We start from the raw sequence: 20,306 nt of genomic DNA on the forward strand, positions 1-20,306 counted from the left end.
CCCGTTAATCTAGCCTAACCTGATTGTTAGGGCTTCCTCCAACTCTTGTTAAAGTCCAGGAACATAAATTGTGTGAAGCACAAACACTGTAGGCCAGCTTACCTGGTGGACAGAGCACACAGTGACCCTACAGCCACAGCGTAGGTGGCTCCCTCCCAGCCTACGTGTTTAAAGGCTACAGGCAGAGGACTGTTCTTATCCAACATATAGTAGGGCATCATCATGGTGAGGGCACCAGACACTCCGAAGTAGGCCACGAAACAGATGAGGAGAGAGGCTACGATGCCTATTGGGATGGCTCTCTGAGGGTTCTTTACCTCCTCACCTATAGGGGTTAAAGGAAACAGATGAGGAGAGAGGCTATGATGCCTATTGGGATGGCTCTCTGAGGGTTCTTTACCTCCTCACCTATAGGGGTTAAAGGAAACAGATGAGGAGAGAGGCTACGATGCCTATTGGGATGGCTCTCTGAGGGTTCTTTACCTCCTCACCTATAGGGGTTAAAGGTCAGGGGTTAAAGGAAACAGATGAGGAGAGAGGCTACGATGCCTATTGGGATGGCTCTCGGAGGGTTCTTCACCTCCTCACCTATAGGGGTTAAAGGTCAGGGGTTAAAGGAAACAGATGAGGAGAGAGGCTACGATGCCTATTGGGATGGCTCTCTGAGGGTTCTTTACCTCCTCACCTATAGGGGTTAAAGGAAACAGATGAGGAGAGAGGCTACGATGCCTATTGGGATGGCTCTCGGAGGGTTATTTACCTCCTCACCTATAGGGGTTAAAGGTCAGGGGTTAAAGGAAACATATGAGCAGAGAGGCTACGATGCCTATTGGGATGGCTCTCTGAGGGTTCTTTACCTCCTCACCTATAGGGGTTAAAGGTCAGGGGTTAAAGGAAACAGATGAAGAGAGAGTTTATGATGCCGATGGCTCTCTGAGGGTTCTCCACCTCCTCCCCTACAGGGAGAGACAGAGAGTACTGCAAACTTCTGGTAATTTTCCCCAAAATTCCCTGATATTCCTGAAATTCTGGTTGGAAGATTCCTGGATTCTGGACGGGGAAAAAAAGCAGGACATTCAGAGGTTAATGAAGACATGATGAATTCTTTATAAAGCCTTGATAAGTGTACTGACCGGTGGTGGCGATACAGTCAAAGCCCACAAAGGCATAGAAACAGGTTGCTGCTCCAGACAGGACCCCAGTAAAGCCAAACGGCATGAAGCCTCCCTGACCCAGACTCTCCTTCGATGGCAAGGACTCTGTCATACTGGAGGAGAGGAGCGCACGCACACAACCACACACACACACAACCACACACACCATCAACATGTGTGCTCAGAAGACTATCTAAAGCAAACACACAGGCATAATTGAGCAGCTGTTCCCTGATCCCTGACTCACTTCAGTGTTGCGTTGACAGTGATGTTGAGGATTTCATCAGGGTTCAGATGCCAGTTCTTTACAGTTCCTTTGACCAGCCCTGAGATGACCACGAACACCAGCACTAGAACATTAATACAAGTGAACACCTTGTTCACCATGGCTGACTCCTTCACTCCAAACGCTAGTAGGCCTGGAGGAAGTGAGGGAGAGAGAGAAATAGAGAGAGAGAGAGAGAGAGAGAGAAATAGAGAGAGAGAGAGAAATAGAGAGAGAGAAATAGAGAGAGAGAGAGAAATAGAGAGATAGAGAAATAGAGAGAGAGAAATAGAAAGAGAGAGAGAGAGAAATAGAGAGAGAGAGAGAAATAGAGAGAGAGAAATAGAGAGAGAGAGAGAGAGAAATAGAGAAATAGAGAGAGAGAGAGAGAAATAGAGAGAGAGAGAGAGAAATAGAGAGAGAGAGAGAAATAGAGAGAGAGAGAGAAATAGAGAGAGAGAGAGAGAAATAGAGAGAGAGAGAGAGAGAGAGAGAGAGAGAGAGAAAATAGAGAGAGAGAGAGAGAGAAATAGAGAGATAGAGAAATAGAGAGAGAGAAATAGAGAGAGAGAGAGAGAGAAATAGAGAAATAGAGAGAGAGAGAAATAGAGAGAGAGAGAAATAGAGAGAGAGAGAAATAGAGAGAGAGAAATAGAGAGAGAGAGAGAGAGAGAGAAATAGAGAAATAGAGAGAGAGAGAGAGAAATAGAGAGAGAGAGAAATAGAGAGAGAGAGAGAGAAATAGAGAGAGAGAGAGAGAAATAGAGAGAGAGAGAGAAATAGAGAGAGAGAGAGAGAGAGAGAGAGAGAAATAGAGAGATAGAGAAATAGAGAGAGAGAAATAGAAAGAGAGAGAGAGAGAAATAGAGAGAGAGAGAGAAATAGAGAGAGAGAAATAGAGAGAGAGAGAGAGAGAAATAGAGATATAGAGAGAGAGAGAGAGAAATAGAGAGAGAGAGAGAGAAATAGAGAGAGAGAGAGAAATAGAGAGAGAGAGAGAAATAGAGAGAGAGAGAGAGAAATAGAGAGAGAGAGAGAGAGAGAGAGAGAGAGAGAGAGAAATAGAGAGAGAGAGAGAGAGAAATAGAGAGATAGAGAAATAGAGAGAGAGAAATAGAGAGAGAGAGAGAGAGAGATAGAGAAATAGAGAGAGAGAGAAATAGAGAGAGAGAGAAATAGAGAGAGAGAGAAATAGAGAGAGAGAAATAGAGAGAGAGAGAGAGAGAGAGAAATAGAGAAATAGAGAGAGAGAGAGAGAAATAGAGAGAGAGAGAAATAGAGAGAGAGAGAGAAAATAGAGAGAGAGAGAGAGAAATAGAGAGAGAGAGAGATAGAGAGAGAGAGAGAGAGAGAGAGAGAGAAATAGAGAGAGAGAGAGAGAGAGAAATAGAGAGAGAGAGAAATAGAGAGAGAGAGAAATAGAGAGATAGAAATAGAGAGAGAGAAATAGAGAGAGAGAAATAGAGAGAGAGAAATAGAAAGAGAGAGAGAGAGAAATAGAGAGAGAGAGAAATAGAGAGAGAGAAATAGAGAGAGAGAAATAGAAAGAGAGAGAGAGAGAAATAGAGAGAGAGAGAGAGAAATAGAGAGAGAGAAATAGAGAGAGAGAAATAGAGAGAGAGAGAGAGAGAGAGAGAAATAGAGAAATAGAGAGAGAGAGAAATAGAGAGAGAGAGAGAGAAATAGAGAGAGAGAGAGAGAAATAGAGAGAGAGAGAGAAATAGAGAGAGAGAGAAAATAGAGAGAGAGAGAGAGAAATAGAGAGAGAGAGAGAAATAGAGAGAGAGAGAGAGAAATAGAGAGAGAGAGAAATAGAGAGAGAGAGAGAGAGAGAGAGAGAGAGAGAGAGAGAGAGAGAAATAGAGAGAGAGAGAGAAAGAGAGAGAGAGAGAGAAATAGAGAGAGAGAGAAATAGAGAGAGAGAGAAATAGAGAGATAGAAATAGAGAGAGAGAAATAGAGAGAGAGAAATAGAAAGAGAGAGAGAGAGAAATAGAGAGAGAGAGAGAGAGAGAGAGAGAAGATAGAGAGAGAGAGAGAGAGAAATAGAGAGAGAGAGAAATAGAGAGAGAGAAATAGAGAGAGAGAAATAGAGAGAGAGAAATAGAAAGAGAGAGAGAGAGAAATAGAGAGAGAGAGAGAGAAATAGAGAGAGAGAAATAGAGAGAGAGAGAGAGAAATAGAGAGAGAGAAATAGAGAAATAGAGAGAGAGAGAAATAGAGAGAGAGAGAGAGAAATAGAGAGAGAGAGAGAGAAATAGAGAGAGAGAAATAGAGAGAGAGAGAGAAATAGAGAGAGAGAGAGAGAAATAGAGAGAGAGAGAGAAATAGAGAGAGAGAGAGAGAAATAGAGAGAGAGAGAAATAGAGAGAGAGAGAGAGAGAGAGAGAGAGAGAGAGAGAGAGAAATAGAGAGAGAGAGAGAAAGAGAGAGAGAGAGAGAAATAGAGAGAGAGAGAAATAGAGAGAGAGAGAAATAGAGAGATAGAAATAGAGAGAGAGAAATAGAGAGAGAGAAATAGAAAGAGAGAGAGAGAGAAATAGAGAGAGAGAGAGAGAGAGAGAGAGAAATAGAGAGAGAGAGAGAGAAATAGAGAGAGAGAGAGAAATTTTTCAACATGGTTTTAACTTCTGGCTACTTCCCTGATGTCTGGAACCAGGGGCTCATCTCCCCTATCCACAAAAGTGGAGACAAATCAGACCCCAATAACTACAGGGGAATTTGCGTCAACAGTAACTTGGGAAAGATTTTCTGTAGCATTTTGAATTCAAGAATTCAAACCTTTCTTCAAGAAAAAGTAAATGTCAAATTGGCTTTCTTCCTAACCATCGCACTACTGACCATATATACACCTTACACACACTAATTAATAAACACGTCCACCAAAAAAAAGAGGGCAAAATCTTTGCTTGCTTTATTAACTTTAAAAAAGCATTTGATTCGATTTGGCACGAAGGGCTATTCTACAAAATTCTACAAAGTGGGCTTGGTGGTAAGGTGTATGACTTAATAAAATGTATGTACACAGAAAACAAGTGTGCAATAAAAATCAAAAACCAAAGAACATAATTTTTTTCACAATGTCGAGGTGTGAGACAAGGCTGCAATTTGAGTCCAAATCTTTTCAACATTTAAATGAATTAGCAGACATGTTGGACCAATCTCCAGCCCCAGGACTCACACTATTTGACACAGAGGTGAAATACCTGCTATATGCTGATGACTTGAAACTTCTATCACCAACCAAAGAAGGTCTTCAACAAAACATTAATATTCTGGAGCAATATTGCCATAATTGGGCCCTGGCAGTAAATTTCCAAAAAACTAAAATCATGATTTTCCAAAAAAAACCCAGATGTCAGAAACACAAAATGTAAATTCACCTTGAACAACACCTTAATTGAACACACAAAACATTACACCTACCTTGGTCTGACCATATCTGCATCGGGGAACTTTAATATGGCAGTGAAGGCACTCAAAGAAAAAGCCCGCAGAGCAATGTATGCAATAAAAATGAAATTATTCAAAATCAACATCCCAATTAGAATTTGGACTAAAATATTTGACAGTGTAATCCTACCAATAGCACTTTATGGAAGTGAGGTTTGGGGGCCACTCAATAAACTGGATTTTAAAATGTGGGACAAACATCCAATTGAAGCCCTACATGCAGAATTCTGTCGGAAAATTCTACAAGTCCAGAGAAATACAACAACTAATGCATGTAGGGCAGAATTGGGCCGTTTTCCAGTAATAATGAAAATACAGAAAAGATCATTAAAATTTTGGCTACATCTAAATTCAAGTCCAAATTCGAGTCTGCAATTTAAAGCACTTCAAACCCAAGAGCTGAGCCCAGAAACGAGCCCTCTCAGTCAGCTGGTGTTGGACCTCACCAACCAAGCTGACACCAGCACTGCTTCAAAAGAAAGAATTCCAATAAGCAAAATCATGAACCAATCAAAGGAATCATATTTACAATACTGGAAAAACTAAACAAAATCCCAAAGCCGACTAAATTGCTATCTGACCCTAAACAGAGAATATGAATTGGCTGATTATCTCTACTCTGTCAGAGATACGAAGCAGAGACAGATCCTTACCAAGTACAGGCTGAGTGACCACCGATTGGCAATAGAAACCGGCAGACATAAAAAGACATGGCTACCCAAAGAGGAGCGTGTATGTGGTCACTGCATGACAGGGGAGGTAGAGACAGAGATGCACCTTCTCCTTTACTGTGATAAATATTCCTCACAAAGAGATTCATTATTCACAGAAATGACTACATATATTCCAAATTTTTACAAATTGAACCCAGAGGAAAAACTAAGAATACTCATGGGCGAAGGAGCAATGGCTCCTCTTGCAGCCAAATATGTATTTTCCTGCCATAGCCTGAGGGACACTGAATAATAACATCTGCATAGTAAACAGTAACTTACTTATTATTACTATTATTGTTATTACTATAATTATTAATGTTTATCATTCCAAATATGGGTGGTAATGGTAGTGATAACAGTTTAGTGATGGTAGTAGTAGTCGTAGTAATGATGATTGTAGTTGTAGTACTGATATAAAGAAGAAGATGACCGTTATTTAGTTATAAGTTAGTTATAGTTTCATTTTCCATAATTTGATTTTATATTTATTGCATTTCTACTATTGACTGTTACCATTTTATTGTTATTATTTTTGTAGTTAATTTTGTATTATTATTTACTACCATTTTATATTATTATTTGCTATCATTTATAATTTTGTTACAATGTATATTGTATACATTGTTGCTTTGGCAATATTGACACAATGTTTTTCATGCCAATAAAGCAGCTTGAATTTGAATTTGAGAGAGAAATAGAGAGAGAGAGAGAAATAGAGAGAGAGAGAGAGAGAAATAGAGAGAGAGAGAGAAATAGAGAGAGAGAGAGTGAAATAGAGAGAGAGAGAGAGAGAAATAGAGAGAGAGAGAGAAATAGAGAGAGAGAGAGAGAGAGAGAAATAGAGAGAGAGAGAGAGAGAGAGAGAGAGAAAGATAGAGAGAGAGAGAGAAATAGAGAGAGAGAGAGAAATAGAGAGAGAGAGAGAAATAGAGAGAGAGAGAGAGAGAGAGAGAGAGAGAGAGAGAGAGAGAGAGAAATAGAGAGAGAGAGAGAAATAGAGAGAAATAGAGAGAGAGAGAGAAATAGAGAGAGAGAGAGAAATAGAGAGAGAGAGAGAAATAGAGAGAGAGAGAGAAATAGAGAGAAATAGAGATAAATAGAGAGAGAGAGAGAGAGAGAGAGAGAGAGAGAGAGAGAGAGAGAGAGAGAGAGAGAGAGAGAGAGAGAGAGAGAGAGAGAGAGAGAGAGAGAGAGAGAGAAATATAGAGAGAGAAATAGAGAGAGAGAAATAGAGAGAGAGAGAGAGAGAGAGAGAAATATTATTCAAGTTATTTCAAATATTGTGATTCCAGGTCTGTTTTCCCACAGCACCATGCTCCAGAGAAAAGGTCCAAAAACAGACATGTAAATATATTTCTTTATGGAGCAATGCCCACCTGTGAGAATGATGATGATGATGACAGCGAACATGTCTGGGTATTCAGCCAGGATCCCTGGGGCCTTCATCGCCATGTGGACCCGGCACCACTGCTCGATGTGTCGACCAATCAGCTCATCAAACGTGGCGCTCCATGCCCGAGCCACGCTAGAGGTTCCTGTTAGGAGATAACCAGATCATGTGGATCCAGGATCAACACAGCTAAATTATGATCCAAGATCAACACAGCTAAATTATGATCCAAGATCAACACAGCTAAATTATGATCCAAGATCAACACAGCTAAATTATGGTCTAGGATCAACACAGCTAAATTATGATCCAAGATCAACACAGCTAAATTATGATCCAAGATCAACACAGCTAAATTATGATCCAAGATCAACACAGCTAAATTATGATCCAAGATCAACACAGCTAAATTATGATCTAGGATCAACACAGCTAAATTATGATCTAAGATCAACACAGCTAAATTATGATCCAAGATCAACACAGCTAAATTATGATCCAAGATCAACACAGCTAAATTATGATCCAAGATCAACACAGCTAAATTATGATCCAAGATCAACACAGCTAAATTATGATCCAAGATCAACACAGCTAAATTATGATCCAAGATCAACACAGCTAAATTATGATCCAAGATCAACACAGCTAAATTATGATCTAGGATCAACACAGCTAAATTATGATCTAAGATCAACACAGCTAAATTATGATCCAAGATCAACACAGCTAAATTATGATCCAAGATCAACACAGCTAAATTATGATCCAAGATCAACACAGCTAAATTATGATCAACGATCAACACAGCTAAATTATGAACCAAGATCAACACAGCTAAACTATGGTCTAGGATCAACACAGCTAAATTATGATCTAAGATCAACACAGCTAAATTATGATCTAAGATCAACACAGCTAAATTATGATCCAAGATCAACACAGCTAAATTATGATCCAAGATCAACACAGCTAAATTATGGTCTAGGATCAACACAGCTAAATTATGATCTAAGATCAACACAGCTAAATTATGGTCTAGGATCAACACAGCTAAATTATGATCTAAGATCAACACAGCTAAATTATGGTCTAGGATCCACACAGCTAAATGATCCAGGATCAACACAGCTAAATTATGATCTAAGATCAACACAGCTAAATTATGGTCTAGGATCAACACAGGTAAATGATCCAGGATCAACAATCATTATGTTATATTATATATGTTGAAGAGGCATGAAAATGCAATGCAATGCATCACATAAATATCTATTGTCTGCATTATGACAGTATCTTTCTAACGTTCCTCTCTGAACATACATGTGTGAGGAGGAAGGTATGTGTGTGTGTGTGTGTTTGTGGCCCTCTCACCTATAATGTAAGAGAGGATGAGGTTCCATCCGGTGATGAAGGCCCAGAGCTCCCCAACAGTGACATAACTATACAGGTAGGCCGAGCCCGTCTTGGGGACTCGGGCCCCAAACTCAGCGTAACACAGACCAGCCAGCACCGAGGCCATCGCTGCGATGAGGAAGGACAGGACAATGGCTGGACCAGAGTTCTCTCTGGCCACGGCCCCGGCCAGGACGTACACCCCAGCTCCCAGAGTACTGCCTACCCCGAGAGCCACCAGGTCGAAGGTGTTGAGACATCGGGAGAGACGTGAGTCCTCGGTGTTGTAGTCCACCACCTTGACACGCAGCAGCTGCTTCCCGAAGCCCTTCAGCGTGGCCAGAATCATCCTGGCTCTTTGTCACTCCCTCCAGATCACACTCTGCCTGTCAGATAACACTTCACCTCTCTGTAGCACAATAGGGGAACAGAGAGAGCATCAGGACCTTTCCGACAACTGTGTGTGTGTGTCTGACAGTCTCTCAGATCACTCTTCTTAGCCTCTCTGTATGGGGTTAAAGCACCTGGAGTCAAAACAGAGAGAGCGTCAGAGGTTTTCTACGACTGTGTGTGTGTGTGTGTGTGTGTGTGTGTACCATACACACACCGTGAGGCCAAACAAGGGTTAGAGGGGGTTGAGTAAAATTGTACAAAACATATGATGTTTACTGTTTTGGTTTTGTTCGCTAAACAGCACTGAAAAGGTTTTTTTAATTTTATTTTTAAACTATTAACAGCAGGTCAGGATTCATCTACAAACCAGTTTTATAATTGTGTAAAAACCAAACTAAATGAATCACAAGCTGGAGAACAAACAAAACAAAGTTATCCTGCACCGCTGAAGGAAGTCCGGGATTTTAAAACTTCATGTTAGATGGTTCCTCACATCAGAATGGCGCCGACAGAGATGGTCGCTTCGCTTCAGGTTACGGGACAGTGAGCTAGGTTACGGGACAGTGAGCTAGCTGAAGGAAGTCCGGGATTTTAAAACTTCATGTTAGATGGTTCCTCACATCAGAATGGCGCCGACAGAGATGGTCGCTTCGCTTCAGGTTACGGGACAGTGAGCTAGGTTACGGGACAGTGAGCTAGGTTACGGGACAGTGAGCTAGGTTACGGGACAGTGAGCTAGGTTACGGGACAGTGAGCTAGGTTACGGGACAGTGAGCTAGGTTACGGGACAGTGAGCTAGGTTACGGGACAGTGAGCTAGCTGAAGGAAGTCCGGGATTTTAAAACTTCATGTTAGATGGTTCCTCACATCAGAATGGCGCCGACAGAGATGGTCGCTTCGCTTCAGGTTACGGGACAGTGAGCTAGGTTACGGGACAGTGAGCTAGCTGAAGGAAGTCCGGGATTTTAAAACTTCATGTTAGATGGTTCCTCACATCAGAATGGCGCCGACAGAGATGGTCGCTTCGCTTCAGGTTACGGGACAGTGAGCTAGGTTACGGGACAGTGAGCTAGCTGAAGGAAGTCCGGGATTTTAAAACTTCATGTTAGATGGTTCCTCACATCAGAATGGCGCCGACAGAGATGGTCGCTTCGCTTCAGGTTACGGGACAGTGAGCTAGGTTACGGGACAGTGAGCTAGGTTACGGGACAGTGAGCTAGGTTACGGGACAGTGAGCTAGGTTACGGGACAGTGAGCTAGGTTACGGGACAGTGAGCTAGGTTACGGGACAGTGAGCTAGGTTACGGGACAGTGAGCTAGGTTACGGGACAGTGAGCTAGCTGAAGGAAGTCCGGGATTTTAAAACTTCATGTTAGATGGTTCCTCACATCAGAATGGCGCCGACAGAGATGGTCGCCTCGCTTCAGGTCACACAAGCATTCCGCTACACTCGCATTAACTTCTGCTAACCATGTCTATGTGACCGATAACATGTGATTTTGATTTGACACTGAAAGTAGTCTCTAGGCCAGGAGGAAGTGGAATTAGAATCCATGGTTTTATTTTCTTTAAACCTTTCCACACCCACCCACTCCTTTCCTTTCCACACACCCACTCCTTTCCTTTCCACACACCCACTCATTTCCTTTCCACACACCCACTCCTTTCCTTTCCACACACCCACTCCTTTCCTTTCCACACACCCACTCCTTTCCTTTCCACACACCAACTACTTTCCTTTCCACACACCAACTCCTTTCCTTTCCACCCACCCACTCCTTTCCTTTCCACACACCCACCCACTCCTTTCCTTTCCACACACCCACCCACTCCTTTCCTTTCCACACACCCACCCACTCCTTTCCTTTCCACACACCCACCCACTCCTTTCCTTTCCACCCACCAACTCCTTTCCTTTCCACACCCACTCCTTTCCACCCACCAACTCCTTTCCTTTCCACACACCCACTCCTTTCCTATCCACACACCCACTCCTTTCCTATCCACACACCCACTCCTTTCCTCACACCCACTCCTTTCCTTTCCACACACCCACCCACTCCTTTCCTTTCCACACACCCACTCCTTTCCACACACCCACCCACTCCTTTCCTTTCCACACACACACCCACTCCTTTCCTTTCCACACACCAACTAATTTCCTTTCCACACACCCACTCCTTTCCTTTCCACACACCCACTCCTTTCCTTTCCACACACCCACCCACTCCTTTCCACACACACCAACTCCTTTCCTTTCCACACACCCACCCACTCCTTTCCTTTCCACACACCCACCCACTCCTTTCCTTTCCACACACCCACCACTCCTTTCCTTTCCACACACCCACTCCTTTCCTTTCCACACACCAACTCCTTTCCTTTCCACACACCCACTCCTTTCCTTTCCACCCACCCACTCCTTTCCTTTCCACACACCCACCCACTCCTTTCCTTTCCACACACCCACCCACTCCTTTCCTTTCCACACACCAACTCCTTTCCTTTCCACACACCCACCCACTCCTTTCCTTTCCACACACCCACCCACTCCTTTCCTTTCCACACACCCACTCACTCCTTTCCACACACCCACTCCTTTCCTTTTTTTACTCATTTTGTACATAATGTTGCCGCTAACGTCTCTTATGACCGAAAATAACTTCTAGACATCAGGACTTCGATTAGTCACCACAGACTAGCAGAATCCTTCTTTTCCTTTCATGACTCTGACGAGCTCGATGCGAAGGATACACTGCTTCCTCGGGATCAGGCCGCGATCCTCGTGATCCTCGTGAAGAGGAGGCGGAGAAAGAGGGGACAAAGAGCGGGCTGAGAATTCATTGGTGATCGAATAAACCCCACTTCCCTCCATTCTGCTAGCAAACGTGAAATATTTTGAGAATAAAATCGACGAGCTACGCGGAAGATGAAACTACCAATGGGACATTAAAAACTGTAACATCTTATGCTTCACGGAGTCGTGGCTGAATTGCTCGGCTGAGGTAGAGTATCTCATGATAAGCTGTAGACCACACGATCTATCACACGACCACACTGTGTACAAACTACCAGAGCCATAGGCTGGCACTAAGACAGCATTGAATGAGCTGTATTCCGCTATAAGCAAACAAGAAAATGCCCACCAAGAGGCGGCGCTCCTTGTAGCTGGGGACTTTATTGCAGGGAAACATAAATCTGTTTTACAAAATTTCTATCAGCATGTTAAATGTGCAACCGGAGGGAAAAAAACTCTAGACCACCTATACTCCATACACAGAGAGACACATACAAAGCTCTCCCTCGCCCTCCATTTGTCAAATCTGACCATAATTTTACCCTCCTGATTCCTACTTACAAGCAAAAATTAAAGCAGGAAGCACCAGTGACTCTGTCTATAAAAAAGTGGTCAGATGAAGCAGATGCTAAGCTACAGGACGGTTTTGCTAGAACAGACTGGAACATATTCCGGGATTCCTCCGATGGCATTGAGGAGTACACCACATCAGCCATTGGCTTCATCAATAAGTACATTGATGACGTCGTCCCCAGAGTGACCGTACGTACATACCTCAACCAGAAGCCATGGATTACAGGCAGCATCCGCACTGAGCTAAAGGCTAGAGCTGCCGATTTCAAGGAGAGGGACTCTAACCTGGAAGCTTATAAGAAATCCCGCTATGCCCTGCGACAAACCATCAAACAGGCAAAGCTTCAATACGAATCCTACTACACCGGCTCCAACGCATGTCGGATGGGCTTGCAAACTATTACAGACTACAAAGGGAAACACAGCCGAGAGCTGCCCAGTGACACAAGCCTACCAGGCGAGCTAAACTCCTCTGCTCGCTTCCAGGCAAATAACACTGAAACATTGCATGAGAGCATCAGCTGTTCCAGAAGACTGAGTGATCACGCTCTCCGTAGCCGATGTGAGTAAGACCTTCAAACAGGTCAACATTCTCAAGGCCGCAGGGCCAGACTGATTACCAGGACGTGTACTGTGATCACGCTCTCCGTAGCCGATGTGAGTAAGACCTTTAAACAGGTCAACATTCTCAAGGCCGCAGGGCCAGACAGATTACCAGGACGTGTACTGTGAGCATGGGCTGACAAACTGGCAAGTGTCTTCACTGACATTTTCAACCTGTCCTTGTCTGTGTCTGTAATACCAACATGTTTTAAGCAGACCACCATAGTCCCTGTGCCCAAGAACACTAAGGTAACCTTCCTAAATGACTACTGACATGTGGCTCTCAAGTCTGTAGCCATGAAGCGCTTTGAAAGGCTGGTCATGGCTCACATCAACACCACCATCCCGGAAACCAGAGACCCACTCCAATTTGCATACCGTCCCAACAGATCCACAGATGATGCAATCTCTATTGAACTCTACACTGCCCTTTCCCATCTGGACAAAAGGAACACTTATGTGAGAATGCAATACATTGACTGCAGCTCAGTGTTCATCACCATAGGGCTCAAAGCTCATCACTAAGCTAAGGACCATGGGACTAAACTCTGCAACTGGATCCTGGACTTCCTGACAGGCCGCCCCCAGGTGGTAAGGGTAGGTAACAACACATCCACCACACTGATCCTCAACACAGGGGCCCCTCAGGGATTCGTGCTCAGTCCCCTCCTGTACTCCCTGTTCACTCATGCACGGCCAGGCATGACTCCAACACCATCATAACATTTTCCGATGACAACAGTGGTAGGCCTGATCACCGACAACGATGAGACAGCCTATAGGGAGGAGGTCAGAGTCCTGGCTGTGTGGTGCAAGGACAACAACCTCTCCCTCAACGGGATCAAGACAAAGGAGATGATTGTGGACTACAGGAAAAGGAGGACAGAGCACGCCCCCATTCTCATCGATGGGGCTGTAGTGGAGCAGGTTGAGAGCTTCAAGTTCCTTGGTGTCCACATCACCAACAAACTAACATGATCCAAGCACACCAAGACCGTCGTGAAGAGGGCACGACAAAACCTATTCCCCCTCAGGAGACTGAAAACATTTGGCATGGGTCCTCAGATCCTCAAAAGGTTCTACAGCTGCACCATCGAAGCATCCTTACTAGTTGCATCACCGCCTGGTATGGCAACTGCTTGGCCTCCGGCCGCAAGGCACTACAGAGGGTAGTGCGTACGGCCCAGTACATCACTGGGGCCAAGCTACCTGCCATCCAGGACCTCTATACCAGGCGATGTCAGAGGAAGGCCCTAAAAATTGTCAATGACTCCAGCCACCCTAGTCAGACTGTTCTCTCTGCTACCGCACGGCAAGCGGTACCGGAGCGCCAAGTCTAGATCCAAAAGGCTTCTAAATAGCTTCTACCCCCAAGCCATAAGACTCCTGAACGCTTAATCAAGTGGCCACCCAGACTATTTGCATTGCCCCCCCTTTACACTGCTGCTACTCTCTGTTATTATCTATGCATAATCACTTTAATAACTCTACCTACATGTACATACTACCTCAACTAACCAGTGCACCCACACATCGACTCTGTACCGGTACCAAACCTGTATATAGTCTCGCTATTGTTATTTTAGTGCTGCTCTTTAATTACTTGTTACTTTTATCTCTTATTCTTATCGGTTCCTTTTAAAACTGCATCGATGTCAGTAGGCATTTCACTGTAAGGTCTACTACACCTGTTGTATTCAGCATTTCACTGTAAGGTCTACTACACCTGTTGTATTCGGCATTTCACTGTAAGGTCTACTACACCTGTTGTATTCAGCGTTTCACTGTAAGGTCTACTACACCTGTTGTATTCAGCATTTCACTGTAAGGTCTACTAGACCTGTTGTATTCAGCATTTCACTGTAAGGTCTACCTACACCTGTTGTATTCAGCATTTCACTGTAAGGTCTACTACACCTGTTGTATTCAGCATTTCACTGTAAGGTCTACTACACCTGTTGTATTCAGTATTTCACTGTAAGGTCTACTACACCTGTTGTATTCAGCATTTCACTGTAAGGTCTACTACACCTGTTGTATTCAGCATTTCACTGTAAGGTCTACCTACACCTGTTGTATTCAGCATTTCACTGTAAGGTCTACTACACCTGTTGTATTCGGCATTTCACTGTAAGGTCTACTACACCTGTTGTATTCAGCATTTCACTGTAAGGTCTACTACACCTGTTGTATTCGGCATTTCACTGTGAGGTCTACTACACCTGTTGTATTCGGCATTTCACTGTGAGGTCTACTACACCTGTTGTATTCAGCATTTCACTGTAAGGTCTACTACACCTGTTGTATTCGGCACATGTGACTCACAGAATTTGATTTGATTTGGTCTAGGCAGGCTAAGCGAATGCTAAAAGTATTTGTAAAGACTTCAGATAGTATTTGAAGCCAGGTCTGCTCTCCTCCTGCCTGCTGCTCCCACCCCTCATATGGAGAGGACCTGACACCTGGCGTGCCTTCTCCCTGCAGTGGAGAGCTCTGGCTGGACACACTGGGAAACAGATCATGTCATAATGTCGTATACAGAAACCATTAAAGCATGAGGGTGATCTAAGAACTGCTGTGTCTAATATCAAGTGACTACCAAAGAGAATATACATACAATATACAATCTCAATACTCAGTGTAAACCTTTAGCAAGCTCTGTAACATTCTGGACAGGTCCCAGGTTGGTTAGGCCCAGCAGTAAATCGTTTAGATTATACAACACGAACACAAAAGTCCGAGTAAGTACTCACAAGATGTCAGAAAAGTCGTCTGGCTCCGTTTATAAGTTCCCGGAAACGTTCAATCCCAAAACGAATGTTTCTCCGTATACTGGCAAATTATTTTTTATTTCTGAACAATTGTCCTATTTTAAAGTAACACGACTTTCTCCATGCATCGTCTATGTGTGCCACCTCTCTCTGCCCGCCTGTCTGTCTGACACAGATAAATAGAAGGAGTAAGAGGTGTCACTGTTGAGTTAGACCACCATTCAGAGGGAGAGTAACAACCCATTCAGATGGCTGGGACACAAATAGAACCGTGACACATCATATGACCGACCAGCTGTGATGACAGAACACACCTCTCTCTCTCTCCCCCGCTCTCACTCTTTCTCTCTCCCCCTCTCTCTCTTTCCCCCTCCATCCCTCTCTCCCTCTCCTTGACCGACAGTAGCCCATTCCTGTCGGGATACCTTGACTTCACACACACACACACACACTACAGGACACACAGACATCATTCCCACGTTTCACTGAAACAAGCTAACCATTAAAACGGGAAAAGGGAGATACACTGGGTGAGTCCCAAAAAAAAAAAGGTTCCTTTCTCCTGAAGTGTACACTGATTCACTACTTCCCATGAATCAGAAAGCAGTGTGAAGGGTTTTTCCACCATACTTCTTATACCAGTCATTTGATTTCAACTCAGTGAAGGGACGTGGACACACACTGGGAGAAAGGAGAGATAATTAGGACTTGGATCTCCACGTGGTGTTAAAATGTCTCTTATCCGTCCACCGTGTTCGCAATGTGACATAATTTCCTGATACCTTCCTGTAAATGCAAACGATTTGAGATATCCTTTCAAAAATAATATTGATTTATTTTAAGAAACTTATTGATGCCTTAAGTCGATGGTTTTAGACGGAGATATAACGACGATTTAAATGGTTTCACTGTCTTAGATCTGCGAACACTTGTAAGATATCCAGATAACAAATGGGTCTCTGACTGGAGGTGGGCAGGAAGATCACAACGCATGTTGTAATCGTCTTCGCCTGTCTATAAAACGTGGACACAATCAAATGTGGACAAGATTAGGGCAAAGGACGCATGTTAGAACCAAGTATAAAACGGGGGTTTCAAAAGGACGCATGTTAGAACCAGGTATAAGCGGGGCTTGCGATAGATCTGTATCCTAATTCCTCTAAGCTTCCAAATAATGACATCTAACCTCACCTCAACAGAAAAGTAGGATCAATTCAATCAACTGACATCTCATGAGGCCATAGGCTAAACCAAAAATGGGTACTATTTGGGGTGGTGAAATAGTCCCGTCTTATTTCCCCATTCCTATCAGCAAATACATAGACCTTTCACACATTATATACCTGCAATATTGGGCTGGCAGTGGAATGTATACAATGTGTCACTCAAAGCATTGTCCAACGTAATGGGTCCATCTGAAATCCACCTGACTTCGATGGCCGACAAAGTCCAGCTAAACTAAACTAGTTATCCACATCAATGTCCAGCATTCCAGCTCCTAGAGAGACAAAGTCTCCAGGGCTGAACGTTTGGCATTCTTTCACAAGGGCAGAAGGGACATGAACAGTGGAACAGGACAGTGTTCCAAAAGGGATATTTCCTATTGGCCCTTGTCAAAATTACTGCTCTACATATGGAACAGGGTGTCTCGAGAGAGACACAGACACAGACACAGAGACAGAGACAGAGACAGAGACAGAGACAGAGAGATATATATTTTACTTTTATATTATCTACCTCACTTGCTTTGGCAATGTTAACACATGTTTCCCATGCCAATAAAGCCCTTGAATTAAATTGAGAGAGAGACAGAGAGAGAGAGAGAGAGAGAGAGAGACGGCTGCACCACATGCCCTTGTGCCTCACATGCTGTGGTAAGGCTAAATAAAGAGGTTGGCCCGGGAAGGGCCCGGCCCCCTTCTCCACCAATCACATAGCAGGGCACCTGCCGCTGGCTGGCATATGGGGAACTTGGGTAAATTGGGATCGGCGGTGTGGGTGACTTTGGTCACATGCATGTGTTTCCAGCATTTACGTACAGTACCAGTCAAAAGTTTGGACACACCTACCCAGTCCAGGATTTTACATTGCAGAATAATAGTGAAGACATCAAACCTATGAAATTATCTTGTAACCAAAAAAGTGTTAAACACATCAAAGTTTATTTGAGATTTGAGATTTTTCAAAGTAGCCACCCTTTGCCTTGATGACAGCTTTGCACACTCTTGGCATTCTCTCAACCAGCTTCACCTGGAATGATTTTCCAACAGCCTTGAAGGAGTTCCCACATATGCCGAGCACTTGTTGGCTGCTTTTCCTTCACTCTGTAGTCCAACTCATCCCAAACCAGCTGAATTGTGTGCATCCAACGCAAACAGCGCGGAAAAAATGAACGTATCATTGGGTTTACTACAGAAAGGATTGGTGATCGACTGGAGATGCCTTGGCTGAACACTGCACTAGGTACTAGGTAGTACACTAGGTACATAGGGTGCCTGTTGGTGACCACTGCACTAGGTACATATGGTACTTGTTGGGACACAGACATTGACACTAGATTGGCAGCCAGAAACACGGAAGGTTACAAACAGGCTATAGATCCTCCAGCTGTTAGGCATGTGACACAAAACAAATGGTGTAATGCATTGAGTCAAGCTTAGCGTGTGACCCGCTTCACAACCCAAATAAATATTACTTAAACAACTGCTGTTAGCTGGACTCTGAACTTCTGAAGGACAACAGAACCCTGTCCATCCCCCTCTGCTCCACCCCTCCGACTCCTCTCCTCATTCCACCCCTCCTACTGCTCTCCCCCCTCCGCCCCTCTCCCCCTTCCCCCCCTCCGACTCCTCTCCCCCAATCTGCCCTTCTTCGCCTCATGACACTACTGGGCACGCTCAAAACAAAGTGCCATGTGAGGGGGAGGGGGGGGGGACTAAAGCGACAGCTCCATGAGCTATGAGGCCTTTCCTTTTCCTGGGATTCGGTCCATATTAACACTCAGCCTGCCTGGCTGCCTGGGGGCCGGACGGCTGTGCCCTTCCCACTTTATAGCTAAAGACAAAGAGGCCGAACACAGGACTAATGAGTACACTGACAACAGACATAGTAACATAGTAACATGGTATAGATCAGAACACTAAGTCCAGGACTAATGAACACAGAGACACTAAAACTGAACTCTGCCACAGACAAACAACCGTCTACAGTCTGTACATCAGTAGGAACACAGGTTATACTTGTATCTCTAGAATTCTATAGCTAAAGACATTAAGACAGTCGGGGTTAATGAACGTGGTGACTTAACTGCTCTGTGGGGTATCAAGTTGCCCTAGAGAACAGGCAATGTATCAGTTTTGATATATTACTGGGCTAGTTGATTGCAAGTTAGTTGACTGCTTTACCAGGTATGTTTCATCCTGATCAGACAGGTTTTTTACATGGACGATACATTGGAGATAATAAACGACCACTACTAGAAAAAAAATAGAACATCATGAAACATATAAGAAGCCAGGAATTGTATTTATAGCGGATTTTGAAAAGGCATTTGATAAAGTAAGACTGGATTTTATTTATAAATGCCTGGATTTTTTTTCAATTTCGGTAATTCTCTTATAAAATGGGTAAAAAAATAATGTATAGCAGGTGTAAAATAGTAAATAACGGCTACTTCGCAGAGAGTTTTGAATTGACAAGAGGAGTTAAACAATATGTCACCATATCTACCCATTATGGCCATCGAAATGCTATTAAAATCAGATCCAATAACAACGTTAGAGGATTAGAAATACAAGGCTTAAAAACAAGGGTGTCCTTGGGTGGGTTGAGATTATTAAATATAAAAACACTAAACCTCTCTCTAAAAGCTTCACTCATTCAAAATTTTAACTTGAACCCTAAATGGTTCTTAAGTAGATTAATAAGAAAAGCTCAATCATTGTTTCAAAATGGCCTTTTTTTGTCTTTGTGCAGATTGCCATGTCTCAGGTTTCGATTAATTGAAAATGATACTTTTTTCTAAGTATCTCTCTTTTTCAAACAAGCATTGCAGAGCAGGCTACAATTTCAATTCCATCCCACTATAAAGATAGAACAAATATTATGGCTGAACTCAAATGTGCTGGTTGATAAAATACCTGTATTTATGGGAAAGATGTTTGAAAAGGGAATTTTGTTCTTAAATGATATTCTAAATTGGAATGGTAGAGTTATGTCCTTCATGGAGTTATCAGAATTGTACGGGAAGGTCTGCTCACTCCAAGAGAACAACCAATTGATTACAGCATTACCCCAAAACTGGAGGAGGAGGGTGGCAGCGGGAGGAGGTAGGGAACTGGTCTGTCTGCCCAATATAAAGGATCAATACTGGAGGAGGAGGGTGGCAGTGGGAGGAGGTAGGGAACTGGTCTGTCTGCCCAATATAAATGATCAATACTGGAGGAGGAGGGTGGCAGTGGGAGGAGGTAGGGAACTGGTCTGTCTGCCCAATATAAAGGATCAATACTGGAGGAGGAGGGTGGCAGTGGGAGGAGGTAGGGAACTGGTCTGTCTGCCCAATATAAAGGATCACAACTGGAGGAGGGGGTGGCAGGGGGAGGAGGTGGGAACTGGTCTGTCTGCCCAATATAAAGGGTTGATACTCGAGGAGGAATAAAAATAGCATAAATAGGAAAGTATACCAGTTTCATTTGAGGACCAGAATGTTTTATAGCTGTGCCATACAGATTGCAAAATAGTTGGGAAGAGATTTTTGATTCCATGGTACAGGGTGTATGAGTTGATATTTAAAACAAC

At 43.5% G+C, this 20,306-nt stretch overlaps 1 protein-coding gene across 4 annotated transcripts in view; it reads right to left on the bottom strand.

Annotated features, from left to right (window-relative positions):
• The window catches only part of LOC139385944 (high affinity cationic amino acid transporter 1-like), a 51,464-nt gene that overhangs the window by 11,679 nt on the left and 19,479 nt on the right, over window positions 1–20,306 (bottom strand). For 2 of the 4 annotated variants that reach the window (XM_071131250.1, XM_071131248.1), the window contains exons 1-6: window positions 15,492–15,727; window positions 8,352–8,781; window positions 6,964–7,122; window positions 1,402–1,573; window positions 1,134–1,267; window positions 103–325 (exon numbers count right to left, since the gene is read on the bottom strand). In XM_071131250.1, coding sequence (XP_070987351.1) covers window positions 103–325; window positions 1,134–1,267; window positions 1,402–1,573; window positions 6,964–7,122; window positions 8,352–8,721 — 1,058 coding nt within the window. In that variant the 5' untranslated portion in view covers window positions 8,722–8,781; window positions 15,492–15,727. Of the gene's footprint in view, window positions 1–102; window positions 326–1,133; window positions 1,268–1,401; window positions 1,574–6,963; window positions 7,123–8,351; window positions 8,782–15,491; window positions 15,728–20,306 lie in introns of those variants that run through there. The other 2 variants (XM_071131249.1, XM_071131251.1) reach the window with 2 other exon arrangements.

Source organism: Oncorhynchus clarkii, chromosome 27 (genome assembly GCF_045791955.1).
Source record: "Oncorhynchus clarkii lewisi isolate Uvic-CL-2024 chromosome 27, UVic_Ocla_1.0, whole genome shotgun sequence".
Classification (NCBI taxonomy): domain Eukaryota; kingdom Metazoa; phylum Chordata; class Actinopteri; order Salmoniformes; family Salmonidae; genus Oncorhynchus; species Oncorhynchus clarkii.